General features: G+C 41.5%; 1 protein-coding gene across 4 annotated transcripts in view; it reads left to right on the forward strand.

The window, feature by feature from the left end:
• The first annotated feature begins 3896 nt into the window (after nt 1–3896).
• SYBU (syntabulin) overlaps nt 3897–27809 on the forward strand; it is a 55266-nt gene continuing 31353 nt past the window's right edge. The window contains exons 1-4 of one of the 4 annotated variants that reach the window (XM_073330298.2): nt 3897–4128; nt 4708–4862; nt 6142–6352; nt 22150–22347. In XM_073330298.2, coding sequence (XP_073186399.1) covers nt 4749–4862; nt 6142–6352; nt 22150–22347 — 523 coding nt within the window. In that variant the 5' untranslated portion in view covers nt 3897–4128; nt 4708–4748. Of the gene's footprint in view, nt 4129–4239; nt 4863–6141; nt 6353–22149; nt 22348–27809 lie in introns of those variants that run through there. The other 3 variants (XM_073330300.2, XM_073330297.2, XM_073330299.2) reach the window with 3 other exon arrangements.

Consider the following 27809-nt stretch of genomic DNA (forward strand, 5'->3'; position numbering starts at 1 on the left):
AAGATCACAAACTTATTCTTAGTATTCATAAATAATCTAAAATGTTTCTTTCATGGTTTTAAGATCACTTGTATTTTGTGCTTTCATGATCTTTCTCATTTCCATCCCTTCCCTAGTTTTGAAAAATGAATTTCAGCACCATTTGAGTAGTTCTTTTTCATGTTATGGTCTATGTCATATTTGTGGAAAAAGAAATTTTAAGTGTCATAGGCCTGAAGCTGGCAAAAGAAAACTGCTTCATAATTCATTGTCAGGATGACAGGACCAAATCCTGCTTTATGTTACACAACTCCTGTGGGAGATGTTCATCCAAGAGCAAATTTGGCTCATAAGCAGCATAAAAGAGTTTTTTCATTTTGCTGACTAGTGCTAAGCACCCAGTTGCAGTTCACAGAGTTGAAGGGCAAATGAATTACATTCTGGATCAGTAAATGGGAATACCTAGAAAAAAGCATCTGCTGGACCAATGTGCAATTAGATGGAGAGAGGGGCTATTAAAATGAACTTCACGGGAAGCACCATGAAGGTTTCCATAACATGGCTGAGGTTTTCTGAATATTTCATACAAACAACCTCCATTACTGAGATATTCATAACTCTGAGGTTCTACTGTACTATAGAGGAAATAGTGAAATTGACCATGAACCTGCGGAGATTTCTCCCTGTTGCTGTATGGGGCCTATTATATAAAGTGCATTCAAATGCACAAAGCATACAAGCAGAAAAAAAGGTTTTTTTGTCTCATCTCAGTTACAGTTATCAAAAATGGTATTTGTAGCAATAGTATGTCAATATTTTTAAGTGATTTGTTTTAAAATGTTTCTTTGGTCAGGAAAACAAATTAAATTTGTTAAAATTATCAAATGAGGGAGAAAAACAAAATAATTCAACAGAAGATCTGGAAATAATCATAGAATCGTAGGCCTGGAACTTCTCAAGAGGTCATCTTGTCTAGTCTCCTGCACTCATGGCAGGACTAAGTATTATCTAGACCATCCCTGACAGGCGTTTGTGTAACCTGCTCTTTAAAATGTCCAGTGATGGAGATTCCACAACCTCCTGAGGCAATTTATTCCAGTGCTTAACTACCCGAACAGTTAGGAAGTTTTTTCTAATGTCCAACCTAAACCACCCTTGCTGCAATTTAAGCCTATTGCTTCTTGTCTAATCCTCAGAGGTTAAGGAGAACAATTTTTTCCCCTCCTCCTTGTAACAACCTTTTATGTACTTGAAAGCTGTTATCATGTCCCTTCTCAGTCTTCTCTTTTCCAGACTAAACACACACATTTTTTTCAATATTCCCTTATAGATCATGGTTTCTAGACCTTTAATCATTTTTGTTGCTCTTCTCTGGACTTTCTCCAGTTAGTCCACATCTTTCCTGAAATGTGGCACCTAGAACTGGACACAGTACTCCAGTTGAGGCCTAATCAGTGCAGAGCAGAACAGAAGAATTATTTCTCATGTCTTGCTTACAACACTCCTGGTAATACATCCCAGAATGATGTTTGCTTTTTTTACAGCAGTGTTACACTGTTGATTCATATTTAGCTTGTGATCCACTATGACCCCCAGATCCCTTTCCGCAGTACTCCTTCCTAGACTGTCATTTTCCATTTTGTATGTGTGCAACTGAATGTTCCTTCCTAAGTGGAGTACTTCGCATTTGTCCTTATTGAATTTCATTTCTCCAGTTTGTCCAGATCAATTTGAATTTTAATCCTATCCTCCAAAGCACTTTCAACCCTTCCCAGTTTGGTATTGTCTGCAAACTTTATACGTGTACCCTCTATGCCAGTGGTTCTCAACCAGGGGAACCCGTACCACAGGGGGTATGCAGAAGTCTTCCAGAGAATACATCAGCTTATCTAGATATATACCTAGTTTTAGAACAGGCTACATAAAAAGCACTAGCGAAGTCACTACAAACTAAAATGTAATTTAGACAAATGAGAAAGTAAGCAATTTTTCAGAAATAGTGTGCAGTGACACTGTTGTATTTTTATGTCTGATTTTGTAAGCAAGTAGTTTTTAAGTGAGATGAAACTTGGGGTACGCAAGATAAATCAGACTCCTGAAAGGGGTACAGTAGTCTGGAAAGGTTGAGAACCACTGCTCTATGCCATCATCTAAATCGCTGATGAAGATATTGAACAGAACAGGATCCAGAACTGATCCCTGCAGGACACTTGATATGCCCTTCCAGCTTGACTACTCTCTGGCAACGTTTTTTCAACCAGTTACAAACCCTCCTTACAGTAGCTCCATCAGGTTGTATTTCCCTAATTTGTTTATGAGAAGGCCATGTGAGACCGTATCAAAAGTCTTACTAAAGTCAAGATATACCAATCTACCACTTTTCCCCTATCCACAAGACTTGTTACCCTGTCAAAGAAAGCTATTAGGTTGGTTAGATATAATTTGTTCTTGACAAATCCATGCTGATGGTTACTTATTACCTTATTATCTTCTAAGTGTTTGCAAATTGATTGCTTAATTATTTGCTCCATTATCTTTTCTGGGTACTGAAGTTAAACTGACTGGTCTGTAATTCTCCAAATTGTCCTTATTTCCCTTTTTTATAGATTGGCACTATATTTGCCCTTTTCCAGTCCTCTGGAATCTCTCCTGTATTCCATGATGATGATTATCTAGTGGACAGTAAATATTATTTGAACAAAGATATGACTTTAAATCCTTGGAATTATTCCCATATATATCGAATGTTGGGAATAACATATTTTCTTGAACATTAATGACTGTTTCATCACTTTAATGTTACCCTGGAAATGTTTATGCAAAAATATCCCAAAGAGATAAAAGGGGATATACACTTAGGAATCTTAAGGTAGCATGAAGACTTCATTTTGTATATAACTTGTTTCTCAGACATCAGGAAGGCAACTGATTTGAGCTCCAAATGGAAAGCTATGGAGAGGGCTCTGACTGAATATTAAATCATCTTTTCCTTAGCTGAGTTGCTATGGTGATGGCAATGCTGCACAGCTTAATCTGCTGTTTCTATTGCTGCAACAGCTTTGCTGGCGCATATGCGGGATCTATGCACACATGCCATGTACAGCTCACTAGAGAAACACACAAGAGGAACCCATTTTATAGTGGGATGGAGGACTGAAGTTCTATTGCTGTGGTTTAGGTGTAAGGTTGCAGTCTTTCATTTTCAATGGGGACTCTGGTGTCACTACAAGAGGTGGATGTCTGGGACATTTCCTGATGTGTTTCTGCCTGGCTGCCTATGAATATATATTCAAATAAATACACCTGTGTAATATTTTCCAACTATACAGTACCTTTCACCCAAGGATTTCAAAGTACTTTATAAATATAATGACCCCCTCACCTCTGTGATTTACAGAGCTGAGCTGAAAGAGAATACTGGCAATGTCAGGTACTGGCTGGCTTGATTTTAATTGGCACAGCACAGCTTGGAGCAAAGGAGAAGACGTGGATCTAATCCCACTATCAGGTTAATAAATTAGTAATCTAATTGTTTGTGTATTAAACAACCAGCCTGACAACTTCTATCTGTGCAAAGTAGAAAGTTCAACGTTTGCTCCTGCAGGTTTTGAGAAGCACATCTCCTTTCACTGGGATGCCTATATGGTTCCCATTGCACCACAAAAGGACTGATTTCTGAACAGTTATTTTTAAACACTCACTGTTGTTTAATATTTATATTACAGCAGCACCCAGAAATACCAATCAGAATTGGTGTCCCATTGTATTGGGCACAATCTATGAAAACACAATCCCCCCCCACAAAGAATTTTACAATGTAAGCGGCACTGATCCTGTAAGCAGACCGGCCCCCACAGACAGCTCCCTAGGCAGAGACTCCAGAGCCTCCTCCCCCGCGTAGACCAGCATAGGGCTGAAACTCCGACCCTAGAAAAACTGGTTTCAGAGTAACAGCCCTGTTAGTCTGTATTCGCAAAAAGAACAGGAGGACTTGTGGCACCTTAGAGACTAACCAATTTATTTGAGCATGAGCTTTCGTGAGCTACAAAAACTGTTACTCGATCGAGTAGTCCCACTCAGCTGAGTAAAGCTGGGGCCTGGGGCAGCGGACATGAAGCATGGAGGAGAGACAGAATACAGCAATTTTAGGTACCTTGCAATGTGTTGCTTAAAAATGAAGTGGCAACCCCCCCCCCCCCCCTTCTTGTGCCTTGGCTGCCTTCCTAGCGGCAAACGCGGGGACGGGCAATTGTAACGAACTCCGGCCTTGCTTTCCTGCCGTTCATGCCGGGAGAGGCGCCTGCTGCCACCCATCCACCGGAGGCTGCCGGTGTCGGCACTGACCTCTCCCAGCCCGGAGGCCGCGCCGGCCTGGCTCCGCAGAGGCGGGCTCGGGGGCAGCAGAGCTTCCAGGCGCCGGGGCGGCAGGAGGCGGCACCTGGCCGGCAGTGGCAGAGCCGGGCCCCCGGGTGTCGCTCCCTGGGCTCGGTGACGGGGGGAACTGCCGGGGCAGGAACCCAGCCCGGCCCACAGGCTGCACGGGAGCGCCCCGCGCAGCAGGGAGCGGGCCAGCCCGACAGGCGGCCGCGGAGGCGGCGGCGGCACCACGTGTCGGGGCGGGGAACAGCGGGCTGGGCTGGGCTGGGCTCGGCACGCCTGGCGGAGCGGAGAGCGGCGGGTCCCTGCGGCAGCCCTTGCTCAGCGCGTCTCCCGTCCGATCTCTCCCAGCCAGGTGCCCCCGGGCCGCGCCCGACTGAGGCAGGATCGGGATGGGACCGCTCCGGGAGGGCAGCAAGGTGAGCAGGGCCGGCGAGGCGGCCCCGGAGCCCTTTGGCCGCAGGTGGCGAGTCCCGGGAGACAGACCCCGGGTGACAGGAGTGCAGGTGCGGGGGGAGACGCGCAGGCGGCGGGAAGGGGCTGGCGGGGACGGGGATTGGATCGGGGGGGTGTCTGAGGAGGGGAGATCGGGTCTGACAGGAGGGGGGAGATCGGGGCTGGCGGGGGGGTCTGGGGAGGGGAGATTGGGGGGTCTGAAGAGAGGGGGATTGGGGCTGGTGGGGTCTGAGGAGGGGGGATCTAGGGTCTGAGGAGGGCGGCGGGGGTCTGAGGAGGGGGGGATCGGGGCTGACGGAGCGTCTGAGGAGGGGAGATTGGGGCTGGCAGGAGGCTGCGAGGAAGGGCGATCAGGGCTGACGGGGCTTGGAGCTGGGCTCGAGGCTGGCGAGGGGTCAGGGCTGGCAGGGGGCTCTGAGGAGAGGGGATCGGGGCTGGCAGGGAACGGCTAGGGGGCCCTGAGTCGGGAGTAGCCCTGGAGAGATGGTATCCAGGCCCTTGATTCAATAAGCAAAGGCCAGGCAGGCGGTATTCATTGGGGGCCACCTTCCACCACACCTGCCGTGCAGAGAGCAGCAGTAGCAGGAGGAGAAATTACTGCCACCATCCCTGGGTGAAAGGGGCTGAGTCATAGAATCACAGAAGTGTAGCACTGGAAGGGACCTCAGTCAGTCATCTAGTCCAGTCCTCTGCACTCAAGGGAGGACTAAGTAATAGTTAGGTCGTTCCCGACAGATGTTTGTCTCACGTGTTCTTAAAAACCACCAATGTCGGAGATTCCACAACCTCCCTAGGCAATTTATTCCAATGATTACTACCCTGATAGTTAGGCAGTTTTTCCTAATGTCCAACCTAAATCTCCTTTGCTGCAATTTTAGCCTGTTGCTTCTTGTCCTATCCACAGAGGTTAAGGAGAACAATTTTTTCACCCCCCTCTTTGTAACAACCTTTTATGCATTTGAAAATTGTTACCATGTCCCCCTCTGTTGTCTCTGAAGAGACAGATGCATCTGTCATCTCCCCCGAGCCTTCCCCATAAAGGAGTCTCCAGCAATGTATGTGTAAGGAGGGGAGCTCAAATATGAGTTGGGATAGGTTATTCCTGCGGTACTTGGGATGATGGGTGCTTATGTAGAAGAGGTTACACTGGGGAATTTGTGGGGGAGTTGTGTGGAAGAGGTTCGTCCTGCGGTATTTGGGGGGAGGTTGTGGGTGGGAGTTTACTCCTGGGGTATTTGGGAGGGTGTTTATGATTGGGAGTTACACAACAGGGAATGATACTTATGTAGATCATATTTTGTTATGTTCTCCTTGTTTGTTTTTGAGTAGGAGCAGAAACTGCAGCAGGAGAAGGAGATCTCCCGCAGCCGCATCCCCCGCCTGCTACTTCGGCCTTATGTATCCCAGCAGCAGCAACAACAACAGAAAGTGTCCCCAGCCTCTGAGTCACCCTTCTCAGAGGAGGAGAGTAGAGAGTTCAACCCCTGCAGCTCTTCTGGAGGCTCAGCAAGGACCATCAGCAGCAACAGCTTCTGTTCAGGTACCATCACCAGATACACAGTGGTTGTGCAAAAACAGAGATGTCTGGCCTGATTTTCCTCTCATTTAACCCCAGGGTAAATTAAGAATCACTCCATTGACATATGTGACGTTTGTGTTAATGATTGGAGAATCAGGTCCTGTGTGTGTAACGTGTTTGGAGAGTAATAATATGTTGGCATGCAATTGCTTTTCTTTATATGTTTAGTATAGTCACTGATGGGGATAGTGAGAACATTTAATGCCCTATTTGTTTATTATTATTTATTGAATTATAAATGGTACCTTAGGCATGCATAGTGCTTTGCAGACAAAAATAAAAATTGATTTCCACTGAAATCCAGTATCTGTTTTTTTCATATATGTCTGTAAGTGACACCAGATGTTTCCATTTCAAATTCTAAAGGCTTTTCTTTCCTATCCTTTGCTAAAAAGTTGGCATCTTTATTGCAACAGAACAGTTTATTAGAGGTACATTTAGATGAAGAAAGAGTCTTAAATACTATGGTGTTTGTCTAGAGAATGTGGACAAATCTGAGGCCAAAGGAGCTAGATATGTGGAACAGGAGGGCTAGTTGCCGTAGTGGATTACAGACCTAGGTCATATACTGTGGTTGTTTTTTTTATACAGAACTCCACACTGATTTAATGTAGTGTTCTATATGTGGATCGGTAGCAGAATATAAACCAATGTGGCCAGGCAGCAAAATGGTGGCTGAAATCTTTAGTGTTAAAATGAAATTAACATTGTTTGAAAGTTCAACCTTCTTCCAAAGAAATGTAAAGATGCTCCATTGATAACTGGACCATATGTAGCTACCCATACAGCATACAGAACACAGGTCCTGTGGAAAGTACAATGGCTCAGTGATGTATCAGATGGCAAAAATAAACTATAATTCTTGAACTACAGTACATGGGAGGTCTTTTGCTAAGACTGCCATTTGTGAGACTTTTTTAAAATACATATCTAATTACCCTTTATGACATAATATTTTAAACCAAACATCTAATATTACGCAATTGCTTCTATAGAATCTAGCATACTTTCAGATCCTATTCTGCAAAACTTATGCACATACTTAATTTTATGCATTGTGAATAGCCCTATTGATTCTGTGGGAGTACTCAGTGTGTAAAGTAATGTATGTTCAAATATTTTTGCAGAATCAGGGACTATTTCTTTTAATTCCTTGGTACATGCTATGCAGGAACTCATTTTGAAGACTTTTTTTGAGGGGGAGAGAGTTGATTTTAGTTTTTAGTCTTTCATACAGAATTTTTCCTTAATATTTCCAGCTAATCACAACATCGTAGTTATAACAGGTATTTTGTTATTCTTAAATTGTCAGAATAACTTCCTGAATTTCCTTTTTTGTCCATTCACAAAATTGCCAAACCACAAGATACAATTATTTTTTCCAAGTGACTGTAGAATAGAATAATTTCTAATGGGAATTCTGATTTTCCCTCCAAAATTGGATCCAAATTATTTTGTATTGTTTTCCCTAAATAGTGATAGAATAGCTAAAATACATGCAAAAATAGTTAACTTAGATAGGAATAATATTTTCAATATCCATCTTATGCTTTTTAATTTATGAGTTTATATATTTCCTCACATATTACTGTACACAGGATATAGGAGTTGCCTAAAGGAAACTTCCACTGAAATTGTTTTTAAAATGGTGCCTTTTAGAATTATATTTTTAAAATAATATCTCCAAAATGTGTCCCTTCTTCACTAGTGCCCGAATCTTTGCCCATGCCCCAACAGTCTCTCACTGTGACTATTGCAACGTCCTCTTTTCTGGTCTGCCTTATTTTCATCTCTGATTTTTGAAGTCCATCCAACGTACTACAACCAAAATTATTTGCTGCTGCTCCAACCATATAAATCCTCTCTTTGAATTCCCATAATAGCTTCTTACCTCCTTCAATGTGTGTATATATATAATCTGCTGTTTTGACATTTCTAAGGCACCAGTTACAGTAATATTCAGAAGTACAATATTCAAGCTCTTTCTCTACAAGGCCTTGCACAGTTTTTAATGTCTGCATCCTGTCTCTAATCATCTCTTATTCACTCCACATGCCCTATGCTAGTTCATCTTGATGCTCGTTGTTTTTTCCTACTAGTAGCTGTGTGTCTTTCCTCATGTCACCCCTTTGGTTTGCCTGGAACATCCTCTCCAACATTGTGCACTACACAATTTGACCTGACAGAGGCCTCCTCAATACTTGCTGCTTTCACTTTAAAACTTATCACTGATCACCAACCTGGCCTTGCCTAACTGTCCTCCAATTTTAAAGAGTGTATTCTTTAAAAAGAGGAACTTACAAGATGGATGCATAACATAACAATAAATGCACCTTGAGATTGGTCACTCCTGTCTCCCTCGACCTCTGGTACCTCCTTCCCAACTTTTGTTTATGGTCATCCCTTGCCATGTTGTGTCCAGTATGGATTGTAAGAACCTCCAAACAGGGACCTGTCATCTTTCTGGTTTAAAAGTGATATACACAGCAATGGTGGTTAAGCTTAACAAGTAATAACTTTGGGAGAGGTGGAAAGATCATCAGGAGGTCAACGTTATGGTGATGAAAAAAGCCTGTGAGCATTACACTGAAAGAGCTAAAACCCTCCCCTCCCATAACCACCATTACAGATATGAGAATCCAAAATGAAAAAATTACCTAACTGGTAAATAGCAACTGCAAGTGAATCAACACCTGGAATAATTCCTTTCCCTTCACCCCTTCACTTGAAAAGTTTCTACCCATCCTTCTTCCCTTATCATTGACACTGTGCTCTTCTACTATGGAAAGCCCTTTTAAAAAAAATATAAAATCAGCTCTCCTCCCTAGCGCACTGTGCATATGGCTCTGCTGTTTGTATCCCCAGAGCTTCTGAGCCTGTTAATTTTCCTTGTCTGCTTGCACTGGCCCTCCTGCATACCAGAAGGCTTCAAGTTCTTCTCCCTCTGTAACTGACAGGAGCAGAATCTTCTGGGGCCTGCTAATGTTGTTTCAGGCAGGCAGTGGGCAGAAAATAAAAGGGTTCAGGACCTCTGGGAACAGTAATAGTGCTGCAATCATGGAGGCAGGCAGGCATCAGGGAAGGAAATACCACTCAACAGTGCAAAAAAGACACTTAATTTTGCTCTGTAAACTCTGCATTGGGGGAGGGGTATTAATATTTGCTGAGCTCAGATTTAAGGTTGGGGAATCATTTCCCCCTTTCTCTTCTAGAAGACTCCTTCTCGGGGACCTTAATATACGTTTATGCAACTTATTGCATATTTAACAGTATTAGTATAATGTACTCATTCAATTTGTGGTAGGAGCCCTTTCCAAATTCACACAAAGATATGGTGTATGGGTATTAACATGCCTATCTATTAAATTCTTGATAAAAATAGATTTTGAGGCATAGACTGCTTCTGTCCAATGTATTTTAGATACTCTTTCTGGAAACAGGTCAGGCAAATTACATTTGTATAGCAGTATGTAATATTTACTAAACAAGTTTGCATGGCTTCAATAGGTGCTGCTTGTCAGCTGACAGCGAAGCACTTCTCTTCCCCCAGCCTCTACTTTCCTTTGATTTGGATGTCAGCCATAGGATTCAAATGTCAAGCTGTGAAAAACATTCTCCCAGCAACATAAGCTGGTTATATTACTTCTGAGTATTTCCCCATGTTTTGCATGTTTTCCTCATAAATTACACTTTTGGCTTTGAACTACACACCAGACTAACCTTGTCAATCAGGAGAAAGGTGCACACTTTAAACTGATAGACAGATAATCCAGTTTATGGCCCATTAACTACAGCTGCTCCAAAGGAAAATTAAGGTTTCCTAAAGACGTCTTTGGGAATGCCAGCGAATGAATCTACCTTCTAAGTAATAAGACACTGAGGGTGGAGTGTTACTCTTAATTTGTGTGTACAACTCCATTTAGACTCATAGATTTTAAGACCAGAAAGGACCATCATGATCATCCAGTCTGACCACCTGCACGTCACAGGCCACAGAACCTCACGCACCCCCTCCTGGGGCTGTAATAGACCAAGAACCTCTGGCTGGGTTTCCGAAGTCCTCAAATCATGGTTTAAAGACTTCAAGTTAGAATTCACCATTTACTCCAGTTTAAACATGCAAATGACCTATGCCCCATGCTGCAGAGGAAGGCAAAAACCCCTGAAGTCTCTGCCAATCTGACCTGGGGCAAAATTGCTTCCCGACCCCAAATATGACAATCAGTTGGACCCTGAGCATGTCAGCAAGACCCACCAGCCAGACACTTGGGGAAGAATTCTCTGTAGTAACTCAGAGCCCTCCTCATCTAGTGTCCTATCTCCAGCCATTGAGAATATTTGCTACTAGCAGTCACAGATGGGCCACATGCCAGTGTAGGCAATCTCATCATACAGTCCCCATCACAAACTTATCAAGGGCAGTCTTGAAGTTATTTTGGGTTTTTTTGCCCCTATAGCACCTCTTGGAAGGCTGTTCCAGAACTTCACTCCACTGACGGTTTGAAACTTTTGTCTAATTTCAAGCCTAAACTTCTTGTTGGCTAGTTTATATCCATTTGTTCTTGTGTCAACATTAGCGCTTAAATAAACTTAAATAACTTAAATAAATGTAAACATTAGCACTTAAACTTCAATAACTCCTCTCCCTCCCTGGTATTTATCACTCTGACGTATTTATAAAGAGCAATCATGTCTCCCCTCAGCCTTCTTTTGGTTGGGCTAAACAAGCCACGCTCATTGAGTCTCCACTCATAGGGTAGGTTTTCCATTCCTCTGATCATTCTAGTAGCCCTTCTCTGCACCTGCTCCAGTTTGAATTAATCTTTCTTAAATGTGGGAGACCAGAATTAAACACAGTATTCGAGAAGAGTTCTCACCAGTGCCTTATATAATGGTAATAACACTTCCCTATCTCTACTGGAACTATCTTGCCTGATGCATCCTATGATTAGTTTTCTTTCATGGCCACATCACATTGGCCTCTCATAGTCATCCTGTGATCAACCAATACACCCAGGTCTTAGAATCATAGAAGATTACGGTTGAAAGAGACCTCAGGAGGTAATCTAGTCCAACCCCCTGCTCAAAGCAGGACCAACAGCAACTAAATCATCCCAGCCTAGGCTTTGTCCAGCCGCGCCTTAAAAACCTCTAAGGATGGAGATTCCACCACCTCCCTAAGTAACCCATTCCAGTGCTTGACTACCATCCTAGCGAAATAGTGTTTCCTAATATCCAACCTAGACCTCCCACATTGCAACTTGAGACCATTGCTCCTTGTTCTGTCATCTGCCACCACTGAGAACAGCTGAGCTCCGTCCTCTTTGGAACCCCCCTTCAGGTAATTGAAGGCTGCTATCAAATCCCCCCTCACTCTTCTCTTCTGCAAACTAAACAAGCCCAGTTCTCTCAGCCTCTCCTCGTAAGTCATGTGCCCCAGCCCCCTATCATTTTCGTTTCCCTCTGCTGGACTCTCTCCAATTTGTCCACATCCTTTCTGTAGTTGGGGGCCCAAAATTGGACACAGTACTCCAGATGTGGCCTTACCAGAGCCGAATAGAGGGGAATAATCACTTCCCTCGATCTGCTGGCAATGCTCCTACTAATGCAGCCCAATATCAGTCTTCCTGGTAACAAGGGTACACTGACTCATATCCAGCTTCTCATCCACTGTAATCTCCAGGTCCTTTCTGCAGAAGTGCTGCTTAGTCAGTTGGTCCAGCCTGTAGCGGTGCATGGCATTCTTCCATCCTAAGTGCAGGACTCTGCACTTGTCCTTGTTGAACCTCATCATATTTCTTTTGGCCCAATCCTCCAATTTGTCTAGGTTACTCTGGACCCTATCCCTACCCTCCAGCATATCTACTTCTCTCTCCAGCTTAGTGTCATCCGTGAACTTGCTGAGGGTGGAATCCATCCCATCATCTAGATAGTTAATAAAGATGTTGAACAAAACCGGCCCCAGGACCAACCCTTGGGGCACTCTGCTTGATACCAGCTGCCAACTAGACATTGAGCAGTTGATCACGACCCACTGAACCCGACAATCTAGCCAGCTTTCTATCCACCTTATAGTTCATTAATCCAATACATACTTTTTTAACTTGCTGGCAAGAATACTGTGGGAGACCATATCAAAAGCTTTGCTAAAGTCAAGATATATCACTCCACTGCTTTCTTCTCCTCTGTCTCTTCCAACTGATACACCCCCAACTTATAGCAGAAATTCATGATGTTAGTTCTTGAGTGCATGACCTGGCACTTCGCACTATTAAATTTCATCTAATTTCTATTACGCTGGTTTTCAAGATCATCCAGCTCTTCTTGTATGATATTCTGGTTCTCCTCCATATTGGCAATGCCTCACAACTTTGTGTCATCAACAGATTTTATTAGCACAGTCCCATTTTTTTGTGCCAAGGTCATTGATAAAAATGTTAAATAAGACTGGTCCCAAGACTGATCCTTGAGGAACTCCACTCGTAGCTTTCCTCCAGCCTGACAGTTCATCTTTCAGTATGACCCATTGTAGTCTCCCTTTTAACCATATTCACCTTAAATTCTCATATTAATCCCCAAATTCTCCAATTTAACTAATAATTTCCCATGTGGAATTGTATCAGATACCTTACTGAAATCCAGGTAAATTAGATTTGCAGCATTTCCTTTGTCTAAAAAACTAGTTATCTTCTCAGAGAAAGAGAGCGAGTTTGTCTGGCATGAGCTACCTTTTGTAAAACCATGTTGTGATTTGTCGCAATTACCGCTTACCTCAATGTCCTTAACTACTTTCTCTTTCAAAATTTGTTTCAAGACCTTGCATACAAGGGGAGTTACTTATGGATTGAAGGCAATGTTTGGCCTAGAGTAACTAAATTCCACAGTCTGTTTAGTCTGCCTTTTTAATAGTGAGACAAGGTAGGTGAGGTAATACCGTTTACTGGACCAACCTCTGCTGGTGAAAGAGACAAGCTTTAACTCCCCTCTTTGTGTCTTATAACGTAGAAGGCAGATTCATTAGCTGGAATTCCCAAAGAAGGCTTTATGAGAGCCTCATTTTCCTTCTCTCTCTCAGCAATAGAAGTTGGTCTGATAAAAGATATTACCTCATCCACCATGGCCCTCTAATATCCTGGGATAAACAGGGGTACAACTACACTGCAAACAGTTTTTAATAGCTAGTCAGTTTTGGGGGACACATCCTTTTTCATTTTTCATTTTCTGAATAGCTCATCTTTTTAATCATCATTTTAGTGCTGATGTTTTGTCTTCTCAGTCTTTGTATTCATCTTTGTTTAAGACTTAACTTATTGACTTAAGAAAAGAATGCAGAAATAGTTGGTTAGCTGAGATGCTTTAGCCTTAAGTACCTGTGTTTTAATAATCAGTTGAAGTAAAGGGCTGTTTGAGCTAGAGGAGCTGTTTTATTTCAAATGCAAAGTACTCTTCTGGGCTTTTATTCTCACCTGCAATATCTCCTTGTTAATAAGTATACATAGTACTACTGATCATCTAGGAGTTAGGTGACAACTAGTGGTTACAATAGGTGCACCTTACTCATTTAGAAAATTCTGGCCAAGATTTTCAAAAACAGAGTTCAGAGCCTAAGTTTAGGCCTTTGTTTGTGAAAATCTTGGCCTCTACGTTCACTGTGTTTACACTGTAAATTCACTGTGCCTGCAGCAGAAAGTTCTCTATTATTATATCCTGTTCACACTACTCACATGCGTAGTCAAATTTAGACTATTTTGCCGATTGGTCCAGTTATTGGTTGATGCTCAAAGTGAGTTCAGGAAGAGTGCTTGTGTGAGTAAAGAAAACAGGATTTAGCCATGCATATATACTTATTTAAATCAGTTTGAATAAGCTACATTTAATACTAGCTGCAAATAACTGAGTCTGAGGATCTGTACAGGTTCACAGAAGAGACATCTTCATTCACTGTATGCAGTTAACATGCTGTACCTTCAGTCATAGCTGAAATAATTTCTCACTAGGACAGTGAGGTAGATTGTGTATTAGGAAAGCTACCCAGAGTGGAGCATTGATAAACTACATGCTTAATTGTATATTTTTGAGGAGAAAAAAAGAGAAAATTGGATCATTTTAATGGGTCAACAATGCAGAGACCAAATGTAAGGTTATTATCATTAGTTTCCTTATATGTTAAAATCCCCCTATCTTTATATCTGTTTTCATCAGAAGGAATGTTTTGTTAGCGTATTCCCCTGACTCCGAGTTTATATTTTCTTTTATTGACATTTATTGCGTCAGATAAGTGTGTTTAAAATTGCCCCCACGTTTGATATCAAAAGCATTTTCACAGTCCTTCTTTATTCCATTTGATTGAACTGTATCATCTGAAATATGATATCATCTGAGAGTCCTTCTCAAGCTGTGCAAGTTTGTTTGTGAAACCCATTGCTGTAGATGCTCTGTCTGGCATAGCTGTGTGGCACCTTGATCTTCATTTTCTAAATACATTGGGCCAAATTCTGCTTTCATATACACACTTGTGGCTCTTATTCAAGAGCAGCATTTGGTCCTTTGTGTCCATTTTTCAGTGCTCTTTACTTGGAGGGTCTCCTGCTAGGGCATAGGAATGATTTGGGAATTTAGTTAGTTTACTGGTTAGTGTTTATATATTTCTAGAGAGAGGTTTTAAATGTGGAGGTTAAAAAAGTTTATATGTACGGAAGTGCAGACTCCTGCCTGCTTCTCTCTCTTCCTCCACTGTTGCCTTGTACAAAATGACTGCCCTTGTACTACTGCACCGTACAACTGCTTGGGAAGCCAAGACATTTGACCTTCTGAATGTCCCTGTCATCTGCTCTACATATCAGTCAGCACTGTGAGCTCTAAAGGCCTGAGCTAGAGCCTAGTGAAGTCAGTGGAAAGGTTCCTATTGACTTCAGTGGGTTTTGGAAACAAGCACCTGGCATCTTCCCCTTTCTGGAGCCCAAGTTTGTCCCCTCTGTGTATGCTGATAACAAAAATGACTTAATTCATTGTTAAGAAGCGCTGTGTTTGAATCTTTCATTAAAAATACTTAATCAAAGATATTTTGTTTTAAAATGGTTTTAATACAAATTTGTATTGAGTTAAATGGTGTCATGTGTGTCAACAAGTATTGCAAGGTTTAAACAGAATGAAAGAACCTTGTCCTTAATCAGAAGCCCAAAATACTGTTGAATAAAGAGAACACGTTCCATCGTAGGAGATTCTGTGGTATTTTAAAAACAAAATCTGCATGTCATATCTTGATCCTGATAAATTACTCTTCCATTGACATCAATAGGCGTTCCACATATATAGAGACAGTAGAATATTAGGATTGAGAGATGTCATACAAATCTTGGAGCATAAGTGTGCCTTCATCCTCCACCATCACAACTGTCCCCCACAAAACACTGGGTAGGGTTATGCAGTGATTCATAGCCACAAACCGGGATTTGGGTGGCCCTAAAGCCAGTATATAAAATATGACTACAAAAGACTATGGGGTGGCATATCCAGCACTCTCATTTATTATTAGAATCCAGACTCTGGATGCTTTTTAAAGGGTGTTGCTCTTACAATAATCACTGTAATATAATCCATTCTAGTTGTCACCAAAGTTATAGCAGCCTTCTACTGGAGATTATGTTGTAAAAGCAGGCCTAATAAAATGGGTGGAGTGTAACATTCTGTGCTATTGAAGGATCAGACACTTACTCCTACAAGGATTATTCATGGATTTTATTTCCAAATGTTTAAACTTCTGTAACTGAACCAACTATTGTTTACAGTTTCTTTTTTCCATGTATATTATGGTTTAATACATATATTACAGGGAACGTCACTATTTCTATTCCTAAACTGCTTATACCTTGTAAGATAGAGAATCTTTATCAGCTGCAAGGGACTGCGATGACTTCCACTTTGGACTGTAGACAGAGGGGAGAAATTAGCAAAAGCAGCTTTGATAATAGGAAAAATCTTCATTTTCTCTGGAGATCGATGAAGTGTCTGACTAAAAATAGTTTGTGGACCTTCCTGTCTAAATGCTTTTGTGATACGATGTCGAGGCCTCTGGGAATTATGTCATAGGAGAAACATTCAGATAGGATGAAGGAGGATCTTTTTTTATGCTGTCAAAGTACATCAACTGCTGCTGCATCCATAGAGTTAAGTTGTAGCTATCATTTTATAAGGAATTCAGATGTAGGGGTAATATATTACAGATCCTGCACATTTTCTTTAGATGTACTTTTGCTAATCATTTTTACTGTAATTTGTAGTGCTGCACTGTTTAGACCATTTTACCAGATATAATGATGTATTTTAATGTCAATATAAACTGTATTGCTGGTAGAAAGAAAAGGAGGACTTGTGGCACCTTAGAGACGAACAAATTTATTTGAGCATAAGCTTTCGTGAGCTACAGCTCACTTCATTGGGTGCATTCAGTGGAAAATACAGTGGGGAGATTTATATACACAGAGAACATGAAACAATGGGTGTTACCATACACACTGTAAGGAGAGTGATCAGGTAAGGTGAGCTGTTACCAGCAGGAGAATGGGGGGAGGGGGAAACCTTTTGTAGTGATAATCAAGGTGGGCCATTTCCAGCAGTTGACAAGAACCTGTAAGGAACAGTAAGGGGGGGGGAATAAACATAGACAGTTCAATCACCTGCCTATCATAGAATATCAGGGTTGGAAGGGACCTCAGAAGATCATCTAGTCCAACCCCCTGCTCAAAGCAGGACCAATCCCAAATTTTTTCCCCAGATCCCTAAATGGCCCCCTCAAGGATTGAACTCACGACCCTGGGTTTAGCAGGCCAATGCTCAAACCACTGAGCTAATGGGGAAATAGTTTTACTTTGTGTAATGACACATCCACTCCCAGTCTTTATTCAAGCATAAGTTAATTGTATCCAGTTTGCAAATTAATTCCAATTCAGCAGTCTCTCGTTGGAGTCTGTTTTTGAAGTTTTTTTGTTGAAGAATTGTCACTTTTAGGTCTGTAATCGAGTGACCAAAGAGATTGAAGGGTTCTACGACTGGTTTTTGAATGTTGTAATTCTTGACGTCTGATTTGTGTCCATTTATTCTTTTACGTAGAGACTGTCCAGTTTGGCCAATGTACATGGCAGAGGGGCATTGCTGGCACATGATGGCATATATCACATTGGTAGATGTGCAGGTGAACAAGCCTCTGATAGTGTGGCTGATGTGATTAGGCCCTATGATGGTGAACCCCTGAATAGATATGTGGATACAGTTGGCAACGGGCTTTGTTGCAAGGATAGGTTCCTGGGTTAGTGTTTTTGTTGTGTGGTGTGTGGTTGCTGGTGAGTATTTGCTTAAAGTTGGGGGCTGTCTGTAAGCAAGGACTGGCCTGTTTCCCAAGATCTGTGAGAGTGATGGGTCGTCCTTCAGGATAGGTTGTAGATCTTTGATGGAGATGTTTGGAGAGGTTTTAGTTGGGGGCTGAAGGTGATGGCAAATGTACACCCCTTCCAGTGTTTTTCCTTCCCCTTCCATTTTTTTAATGGGATGGTCAGCTGCAAACTGATTAGCAGAGGTACATTCTCAACTCACAGCTGAGGTTATCTTGCCCCTTGTGATAGACAGTACTGTTGCATGTGCAGCTGCTACTTTTGGCAATACTGAACATTTTGATCCTGTAGAAGACACTGCATTGAAAGGTACATCTGATACATCTAAGGAAAAAATGTCTCTTTGGCAGCATGAACTAGATCCAGAAAATGTTTAGAGGTTCACTTTTTCCATACTAATGATTAAATTACAAGTTCACACAGAAGCCTTAGGTGTATAGCTTGTTAAAAATAACAAACAGTAACAGGAAAGAGGAGTACAATAAAACCATTCATTTTCTGCAGCTGAAGTTAAAACTCTGACTTGGTTGTTGAAGTGTCTAAAGGTCAGAAATGATATGACTAGAGAAGACTTATTGTTGTTAGTGCCAAGTTCACTTTGTTCCTTGATAAGTGTCATATCACAATGCAAGCTGTGGAGCTTAATCAAATTAATTATAATGGGGATGTGAAAGCAGTACATTATCAGAGGCTGTATTAACTGTCTGCTGATCAAAACGTGTATTTTCTTTTGCTAATCTGCTTTCTTATCTCCTACATTTGTTGTTGGTTTTCCACATTTGTTGCTTTTGTTTTTAGTGGTTTAATTCAGAGTTGTGGGTAGGGGTCTTTTGTTTGTTTTAAACTGACGCACCTTCACAGGATTTCATCAGCTCCTGAGATACTTTAAAGTAGAGTTTAAAATACTGGTGTTTAAAATACTTTGTGCCTAAACTATATTCTAAATATAGCGTTAAGGTTTTGTAAATTTTGTATGCTTTGGAAGAGAGGGTGTTTCTAGAAATAGCAAAATTTGTTGCTTTTAAGCAGAATTCAAGAATTCACTCAGCAGAACCAATCCATGTCCAGTAGATAAATTGTGTATACCTTTCTGTGTTTATGAGGTAAAAATTGGTGAGTCCTGCTGACTAATTCACAGAATAAAATTAGTATTGATCTTGAGAAAATTACCTTCTATCCTCTGCATTTTGAATTTGATCATGAGATTTATATGAATTAGTAAAATAAAGAACAAGATAATGTAAGGAAGAACCTTGTGTTAGCAGGGCACAATTGCCAAAAGAAGACAAGAATTGCCAAAAGAAGACAAACAAATTCAGTGTGGAACTTAATTTATCTGCTGCAGTCACAGGTGTTAGCTAATGAAGTTTGCAGCATGGTCAGGTAGACACCTACTCAGTCTCTTAGTTAACTTGGAATAGACTGCTAGCAAACACTTTTCACCTGTAGGCCTTGCAGGTAATTCACAAAGTAGATATGGTTGTCCTCCTGACTCAGCAACATTGCTAGAAGCAGGCAAAGCCCCCCAGAACTAACTCGAACTGGCTGCTGTTACTTTTGGGCTAGACTCAGGCGTGAAAGTAAGTCTTGGGACTTACCGGTACGGAGCTGGGCTGGGACCGGCTCTGGCCCCCGGAAGGGGTGGGGCCTTGGGCAGAGGGGGCAGGGCTGAGGGAGGTTAGAGCCAGCCCTGGCCCACCCTGTACTGGCAAGTGCCTCCTTCCCCCTCCCCGGGGTAACAGCGGCAGCCGGGGCCTCTGGCAGCAGTTTAAAGGGCCCTGGGCGGTAGCGGCAGCTGGAGCCCTGGGCCCTTTAAATCGTCCCCGGAGCCCCGCCTCCGCTTCCCCAGGGCTCCAGCAGCAGGGCTCCAGAGATGGGGCTCCGGCTGCCACTACCCCCCCCCCCCGGGCCCTTTAAATCGTCCCCGGAGCCTGCCGGAACCCTGGGGAAGTGGCGGCGGGGCTCCGGGGATGATGTAAAGGACCCAGGGCTCGGCCGCCACTACCACCCCACGCCCTTTAAATTGCCGCCCCAGCCCCGCCACCGCTACCCCAGGGCTCCGGCAGCGGGGCTCTGGCAGCAATTTAAAGGGCCGGAGGCTCCAGCCGCTGCTGGGAGCTGCAGGCCCTTTAAATTGCGCCTGGGGAAGCCGATCCACCCCGGTACGGTGCACCGGCTCTTGCCAGTACACCGTACCAGGGTGTACCGGCTTACTTTCACCTCTGGCTAGACTGTTATATTTCTTATTCAGCTGCGCAGGGAGTATGGAGAAGTAGGCCCCTTCTTACTTCCCTGTTTGGCAGTGTAAAGGGCTGGTTGTTCCAGCCACAGTGGGAAGAGCAAAGACAGCTTGTCTGAGACTCACTCTTGCAAGCAAGTGGGTGGAAAGGGTTAGAGAGTGCTCTCATCAGCCAGGGTAACTGACCAGGCACATAGCGGGAATAAGATGCTTCAGAAAAAAGGATGTAATAACTTTACTCCCCTCCCAAAACAAAGTGGGAGCAAGAGAGGAATTATGATTAATAACCATTCTCTGGTCTGATCCGAGGCTAGGTCTGTGCTGCCCCTTACTCTCAGTCAGACAGTAACATTACACATTCTAGCCCTTTCTTTCCACCCTCCTTCTCTGGGTAGACATGGTTTTCAGCTGGTCCCCTTGCAGAGCTTATTGCAGAAGCAGACGTGAATTATAGACGTGACAATGAGCAAACTGCAGTGTAACAGTGGTTACAGAAATATGATTGTGTACTTAGTTAAGGTACATCTGGGTGTGTCATATTGTAGCTTGTGGTGGGGAGTTTTATTCATGAAGACAATACAAGATGAATGCACAGTGCAAATGAATAGTGAAAAATACTGGCTTTATTTTACTCTTGGAAAGAACAAATAAGAGACTGAGTTCTCTGGGACATGGGATATTTCTGCGCTTAAAGTGACATCATGGTTAAGGGCTTTTTAATATACTATATATTTTAAATAAATAAGTCACCTATTGTGGGCATCACAAAAGAGGTGAGTATTCAGGAGGCATTCAAATAACAGTAGGAAGGGGCTTAAATATGTTTGGCTATCTGTACTGGATACCTTTTTACTATGATTTGTATTTGAGTGCTAGTAGTTTTATTGTGTTTGTACAACTTTGAATAAACCACCATTTTAGTATCTCCAGGAGATGAAAGCTAACGCGTATGCACACTAATGCTGGTTTACACAGAAGTACTGTTCATATGGTGCAGCAGTTTTAGTGCAAGGTATCAGACAGCCACTTTCTGGAAATGAAAAAAGTTGCTTTAAAAGAAAAATAGTTTATGCTGAGGCATGTTTACTGTTTTCAGTAAAATGATCATTACATTTCTGAATGTCATGCATATCGAGTGTACATTGATTGAAGCAATCTAATGAATGAATATTCTGGATCAGTTGGCTTATCATATTGTAGATATTTATAGGATAATAAAATACTAGAGTTGCTCAGTAAAAAAACCAGGAAAAATACCAAAGCAAAACAAATATTTCAGTTGTAATTATCCATCACAGAGACAAAAATGCCCAACCAAAATACTTAAGCAACCATAGATGCATTGTACAATATAGTAAATAATTAAAATTGACAGTATACATTATATTATATGCAGTGATGTTTTGCTGTAGACAAGTGTGCGTCAAAGACCCAAATAAATGAGTCGTCCAGAGTATTTGGTATGGGCATTGAATTGCATTCTAGCAAAGCGTGTTAAGGCCTTAGACTATTGTATAGTCAGTAGGACATACTGTCACCAAAACGGGTCTGTGTTGATAGTGCACTCTCAATCTGGTCAGCTGTAGCCACACAGCTTAGGCCCTTGGACTTGAAGGCCCTTCTGTAGTTCTGGTACGAAGGATCTGTGGGGGAAAAGCTGCCTCATTCTCACTCTTGGCCCATAGTTCCGTTCATACGGGAGGTGCACAGTCAGAACTTGGCTATGTATGACACATGCACACAAATCAATTTTTATTTTAACACATTTCTTAATTTGTATACTTCATGTTATAATATTCCATTACCATGCTGAGTAAGAGGAGGTTAAGCTTGGCTCCGGGTTTTCAGAAGTTGTCTCTGATTTTGTACTTTCACAGAATTATGGAAACAAATATTTACAGTGGCATTTTATAACACTTAGGTATCCAAGAACCATATTGCACCTACAAAATGGTGCGTTCATCTCTTGGGTGCAGGAATGCAGGAACAAAGTGGGCCTTATCTTTGTGCACAGGTTGCGTGTCTTAGAGAAGGCTGTTTCTGATTTGTATGTGGTATAGTCCAAAAGTTTTCTGCCATCTTCATTTGACTTATTAGTTAACAAATCTTGTGTTCATTTTTTGTCTTTTCAGATGACACTGGCTGCCCTAGTAGCCAGTCAGTATCTCCCATTAAGACTCCTTCTGATACTGGAAACAGTCCAATTAGTTTTTCTACAGGCAGTGATGGAGACTATACCAAAAAGAAATGTAATGCTGGAACAGTGGGGGAAGGAAACCCACAGTCTGCACGATATAAGAAGGAAACAAAGACAAACCTTGTAAAACCAGGTAAGTACATTTTAGATTGTTTCATTTTGTTAATTTCTCTTCAATACGTACAGTGTATTTAAAAGTTCTCATCAAGCAGCTCAGAGGATTTTGTTTATGTAGCTGGTGAACAGAAAAACAACTGGTCCCTTTATATATGATTAATTGCAAGATTTGAACAGCAGTAAATAGTGGATCTTTTTAGTGACAACATAATAATTTGAGACCTTGATAGAATTTTTTTAAGACTGGATGTGATGTGAAATGTGCTGAAATGCAAATTTTTCTATGTAGAAGAAGTTGCACATATTTTTGTTTTTCTTCCTAGTGACACATCCCTATAAATCATTCTGGGACCGGGATAGAAGGAGCTTTGCTTAACTTCTTTCAACACATGTTTTTTTTACGTATCAAGTCTCTTAAGGCCAGATTTTTAAAGGTATTTTGGCATCTAAAGATGCAGATTGAAACCTAGGGGGATTTTCAAAAGTGCTTTGGTGCCTAACTCCCATTGTTTTCAAACATTCAGCTAGGCACCTATCTTTAAATATCTGTCCCTTTGCTCATAAGTGCACCCTCAAATGTGTGCATCTGGGTGGGTGTGATTTTAATGAGAGCTCTATGTGTGCATCCAAGAGGGTAATTTGGCTACTATTGTTTTCAGACACTAACTTTAACTTAATAAAATGTGATATAATAGATTTAATAAGTGTGAACATCATTGGACCACATGGTCCTTGGTATGAGGATTATGTGAGATCCCAAGTAAGGGAAATTGGGGTATGGGGAATGTTATGCATCACTACTGTTTACCTCCTTTTTAAATTGCTTTTTTGTGTTTACCTTTTCAAAGGGCTCGTTTTCTTCCTTTTTTCCATTGTGGAGTTGAGAGTTAAACATAATTGTTAGTATGAGTTTTTTACCGAATGGTGAAATGTTTTAGCTGTACTATTACACTCTAATAAGTTTCAGAGTGGTAGCCGTGTCAGTCTGTATCAGCAAAAAGAACGAGGAGTACTTGTGGCACCTTAGAGACAAGTACTCCTCATTCTTTTTACTCTAATAAGTGGAGTTGAGGATTCAGTAGACAAGGTCTGTTCCTTTTGAGCTCTGAATCAGTTACCTAACATGGTTTTAGAGGGCACTCTGCAACCCAAGGTGATATCTCTCAAATGAGGTTTAAAATGAAGTCTCTGATCACTTACGTTCATTAAAGATTTCTAGGGACCCGACCGTCCCTGCACCATTAAAGTCAATGGGAGCTAGGGTGACCACATAGCAAGTGTGAAAAATCAGGACGGGGGTGGGGGAGTAATAGGAGCCTATATAAGAAAAAGCCCCAAATATCGGGACCGTCCTTATAAAATTGGGACATCTGGTCACCCTAATGGGAGCTTTCCCATTTACTACAGTGGACTTAAAATCAAGCCCTAGGTACTTATTGCAAAGCATTGGGGTGGACTAGCTCAGGTGAACTCCCAGATTCCAGTTTGGGAAGGTATCTTCTATTTTAAATTCCACCTACAGTTCCAACTAGATATGACAATTCACTTTCTTCCTATCTTAGATTGTTGGGTTGAGGTGTTGTTTTTTGTTTTGTTTAAATCAAGTGCCCTAGTGGGGTGGGGTTGTTTGGAGTAAAGTGAGTAGAGCACATGAGTCGTCAAAGCTGCAAGAAAAATACAGTCTGTTGAATGAAAGTTATATGGATATGAATATAGCCAAAGGTAATATTTGTAGAGCACTTTGGAAATCTTTTTTGATAAAGGCCCCTGTACATGTAAGATTATTAAGTTACTTGACACATTAACTCATTTTGTTGTTTCAAATTATTACATGTGCATTATAGTATGACATAAAGTTGATAGTCTCTTACTAACAACGGGAAGCTGACTCCATTTGAGATAAGCCTTTGCAGACTGGCTTGCTTTGCATATTTAAATAAACTACTTTTTTAATTGTGATAGTCCTTTGAGCAACAAGAACACATGTTTTCTCCATATTTATATCTTTGATATCCCCACCCATTCATTCCAGAGAAACATTATTTTGTCCTCATTATGATTGCCTTCTTCATGCAGGCAGATTGCTTATTTTGTGGCTGTCAGGGTCAGTACATAGGTGAGTTCACAATATGTGTCCCTCTAGTAAGGTTGTAACCCTTGTGCTGAGAGCTCAAGCACATCAGCTCTTGTGACGTGACAGATCTCCGCTGTGTGAGAGGCAGTAGTTGAGGTGGTACTTGATTCTCGGTTTCCTGTGCCACAGAAAGTACCTTCAAGCTCCTCTCACCAACCACACCAGACCTTTCTTGGTGGAATGCGATTGAAATCTCTTCCTAACTAGCAGGAGAAAATATTCTTGAAATGGAGAGAGATAGTTGTACTCCACTCCCTTCCCTCTGCCTGTGGGGATTGAGGCAATGCTCGTTTAGCTCTGCTTTCCCCGTCTCTCTCTTGGTGTAAGGCAGGTCCACTCCCTACAGCCTGTCTTTGCAAGAGTTTCTGCTGATTCTCTCACTCAGGGAGATATGGCCCCTATCCCAAGAAACTCATAATGTAATTGAACACAATATACAGTGAAAAGAAAAGGAGGACTTGTGGCACCCTAGAGACTAACCAATTTATTAGAGCATAAGCTTTCGTGAGCTACAGCTCACTTCCTCAGATACATCCGATGAAGTGAGCTGTAGCTCACGAAAGCTTATGCTCTAATAAATTGGTTAGTCTCTAAGGTGCCACAAGTCCTCCTTTTCTTTTTACAGCTACAGACTAACACGGCTGCTAATCTGAAATATATAGTGAGTGAGTGTAATGAAGAAACAATAAGAGGGAAGTGGGAGGAAGTACAAGGGTAACAGGAATAAGTCCATGTGATTACATAAGCTACTTATATGTACAACTTGATGGTTCCCAGCCATTTGAAAGGATATTTTAATTAAATATATAAATAACATCATTCCTCTTTTCCTAACAATTCTCACTGGTTTTATGAAGATAATATCTGTATAGGATTTACACAGAAGAGTAGCATAACAATGGTTGCTTAGGGGGAGCTACAAATAAACCACCCCTAACATCACCTTAATTTACAGATATACCATGCTGAGCTAATCTTATGTAATTATCTATGTGTATCATACTGCCACCTTATTGGGCATTTGTCCATTTTTTTTGTCATTCTTTGCCCAGGGAATCATTTATTCCAGAAGTAACACTCAAGCAAATATTTAGATAATTCCAGAAATCTTAGTGTGGGATAGTGGTTAGATTGTGCTCTTGGGACTTTCCTAGCCTGTTCCCATGCTGTTGTCCAATAATTTTTTTGTTGCCCTGACATTATCAGTTTCTCTCTACTTCCTACACTTGGAAAAATCAAATGGGATCAGTTCTTGGAGCATAAGACACTAGCATATTGTAGTAAACCATCTGTGACTCTTGTCTAATAAAAATGTAAGTTTTAACAATCCATTCATAATTTATGTTGTCTGCCTAGTGAACCACTCTTAATCCTCCAGTGCATTGTTGCTGCATTGTGATAAATCTGTGACTGAAAGTTTTGTATGCTTAGGACTGTTACTTATTCATATCAATTTATAATTTATTGATTGTGCACTACATCTGGTTCAAACAAGTGTTATTATAGAAGAATTTCCAAACCAGTTTGAAAAAGGAAACCAATACCCCCCGTTCAAAAGAAATTGCACAACACACAGATGAGTGCGTGTGTTAAAATTTAAAATTTGCACTGAGTCTTTCACGAAGGATGAGGAGATACTGGCAATAAGTACTATGGCATTAGTCCACATTAGCCTGCCTGGCAAAGCGTCATGACGCTTTTCATCTCAGGATTCATGAATCCTATTTTGAGTGTCACTGATTTTCTCAGTAATAAAAAACAGTAGAAAATGTGTTTCAGAGAACAGTTCTGACAGGAGAATGTCCTACAAGACCTCTGATAAGTCCCATCTCTAAATTCTGCAAGTCACATGAAAATCTTATTAAGAACATTGGCAGGTTTTTTGTTCTTTTGAGGTCTGTGTCTTCTCACTTGTCCAATTTCAATGGGAACATTCCTGTGAAAAATTGTTTACTAGTGTAAATAAGGCATTTGCAGTCAGGCCCTAAGTTTGGAATCATGATAAATTTGTAGAGACGTGATAAAAAAAGAGGAATCAGGGATTTACTGAATTAAATATAGCTGAATTAAAAATTCCTTTTTGAGCAACATACAGTATTTACCTGTTAAGTTGCACAAAGCTACATTCAATTTTAAATGTCTTTAAATATTCATAATTGTAGACTGGCACATAGGTCTAGTGGGAGTGCTCTGCATTTCTGCTCAGAAAATCCAGGACCTACTGTCTTTCTTTCAAAGTGTCATGGGCATCTTCAGTCCAGCATAGGAGGGAGATTCCCTTTGGAGGTAATCACTTAGTACCACAAATAGCTAAAATAATCTTTGTTGAGCAATATGAGGCACAGGCCCCCGCTTCTGTCCCCAAAGATCAGCTGTGCTTCCTCCACAGCAATTCTCGGTAGTTATTTCTTCAGCTAGGGAAGGAAGTTTCTTCCCTTCATTGGGTGGAAAGATTGTAACTATAGTTGTGTCAACAGATCATGGTGATGTTAGGGACGTTTTGGACATTGTAGTGACAATAGTCCAATCATAGCAATCATTTAGAATTGAGCCTTGTCATTCATCAACTTTTTTTTCTTTAAATAGATGTGGACAGCATCACACCAGAATCAATTCATCTGTAATTGCAGTGTGCACTTGCCCTATTTCTGCTCTGATACCTATGTACTGCCAGTTCAATCCTATCCAGGTCACATGAATGAGTGAAAGGTTTAACGATCCATAGGTATTTTAAAGTGTCATTCAACTTGCCATTACACTTACTGTGCAGTGCTGTTATGATCTGTTCTACTTTTACTGGGGTGAGTAACTGTCAAGTAACAATTTATTTTAATGAGGTGGTAGTAAACTATCCAAAGTGTAACTGGTAAAGTTCATGGTGGTTAATTTGTGAACTGTATGGGGGAAAGTGTTTCCTATTTTGGTGGGGATTTATCGAGGGAGGGTTTAGGATTGTGTTTGACCGCCACATGAATGAATACCAGTCTAGAGTCAAGTCACCTTTATATTGACTGTGGATACTCAGAGGCTGTGCCCCATCAACTAGCACTGTAACGTTACGGAAAGGGCAGAACAACATTTCCATGGGCTGGAGGATGAGGAAGGGACAGTTTCCCTAAAGTGTTGGTTTCTCCAGTTCTTGTTATAACAGTCATGAAGAGGATAGACAAGAGACTGGGTTATTAACATTTAACAGTCCTGCTGATTTCATCTGGTGCCTCATCATTGGCAACACAGGACAATGGCTGCCTGGGACTCTACTCTTTGGTCCAGGCCATTCAAAGCCAGGGTAGTGGCTAATAAGTCCATCGCTATTCAAGAGTTAATCATCGAAAAGGCCCCTA

The sequence above is a fragment of the Lepidochelys kempii genome, chromosome 2 (assembly GCF_965140285.1).
Source record: "Lepidochelys kempii isolate rLepKem1 chromosome 2, rLepKem1.hap1, whole genome shotgun sequence".
Lineage (NCBI taxonomy): Eukaryota > Metazoa > Chordata > Testudines > Cheloniidae > Lepidochelys > Lepidochelys kempii.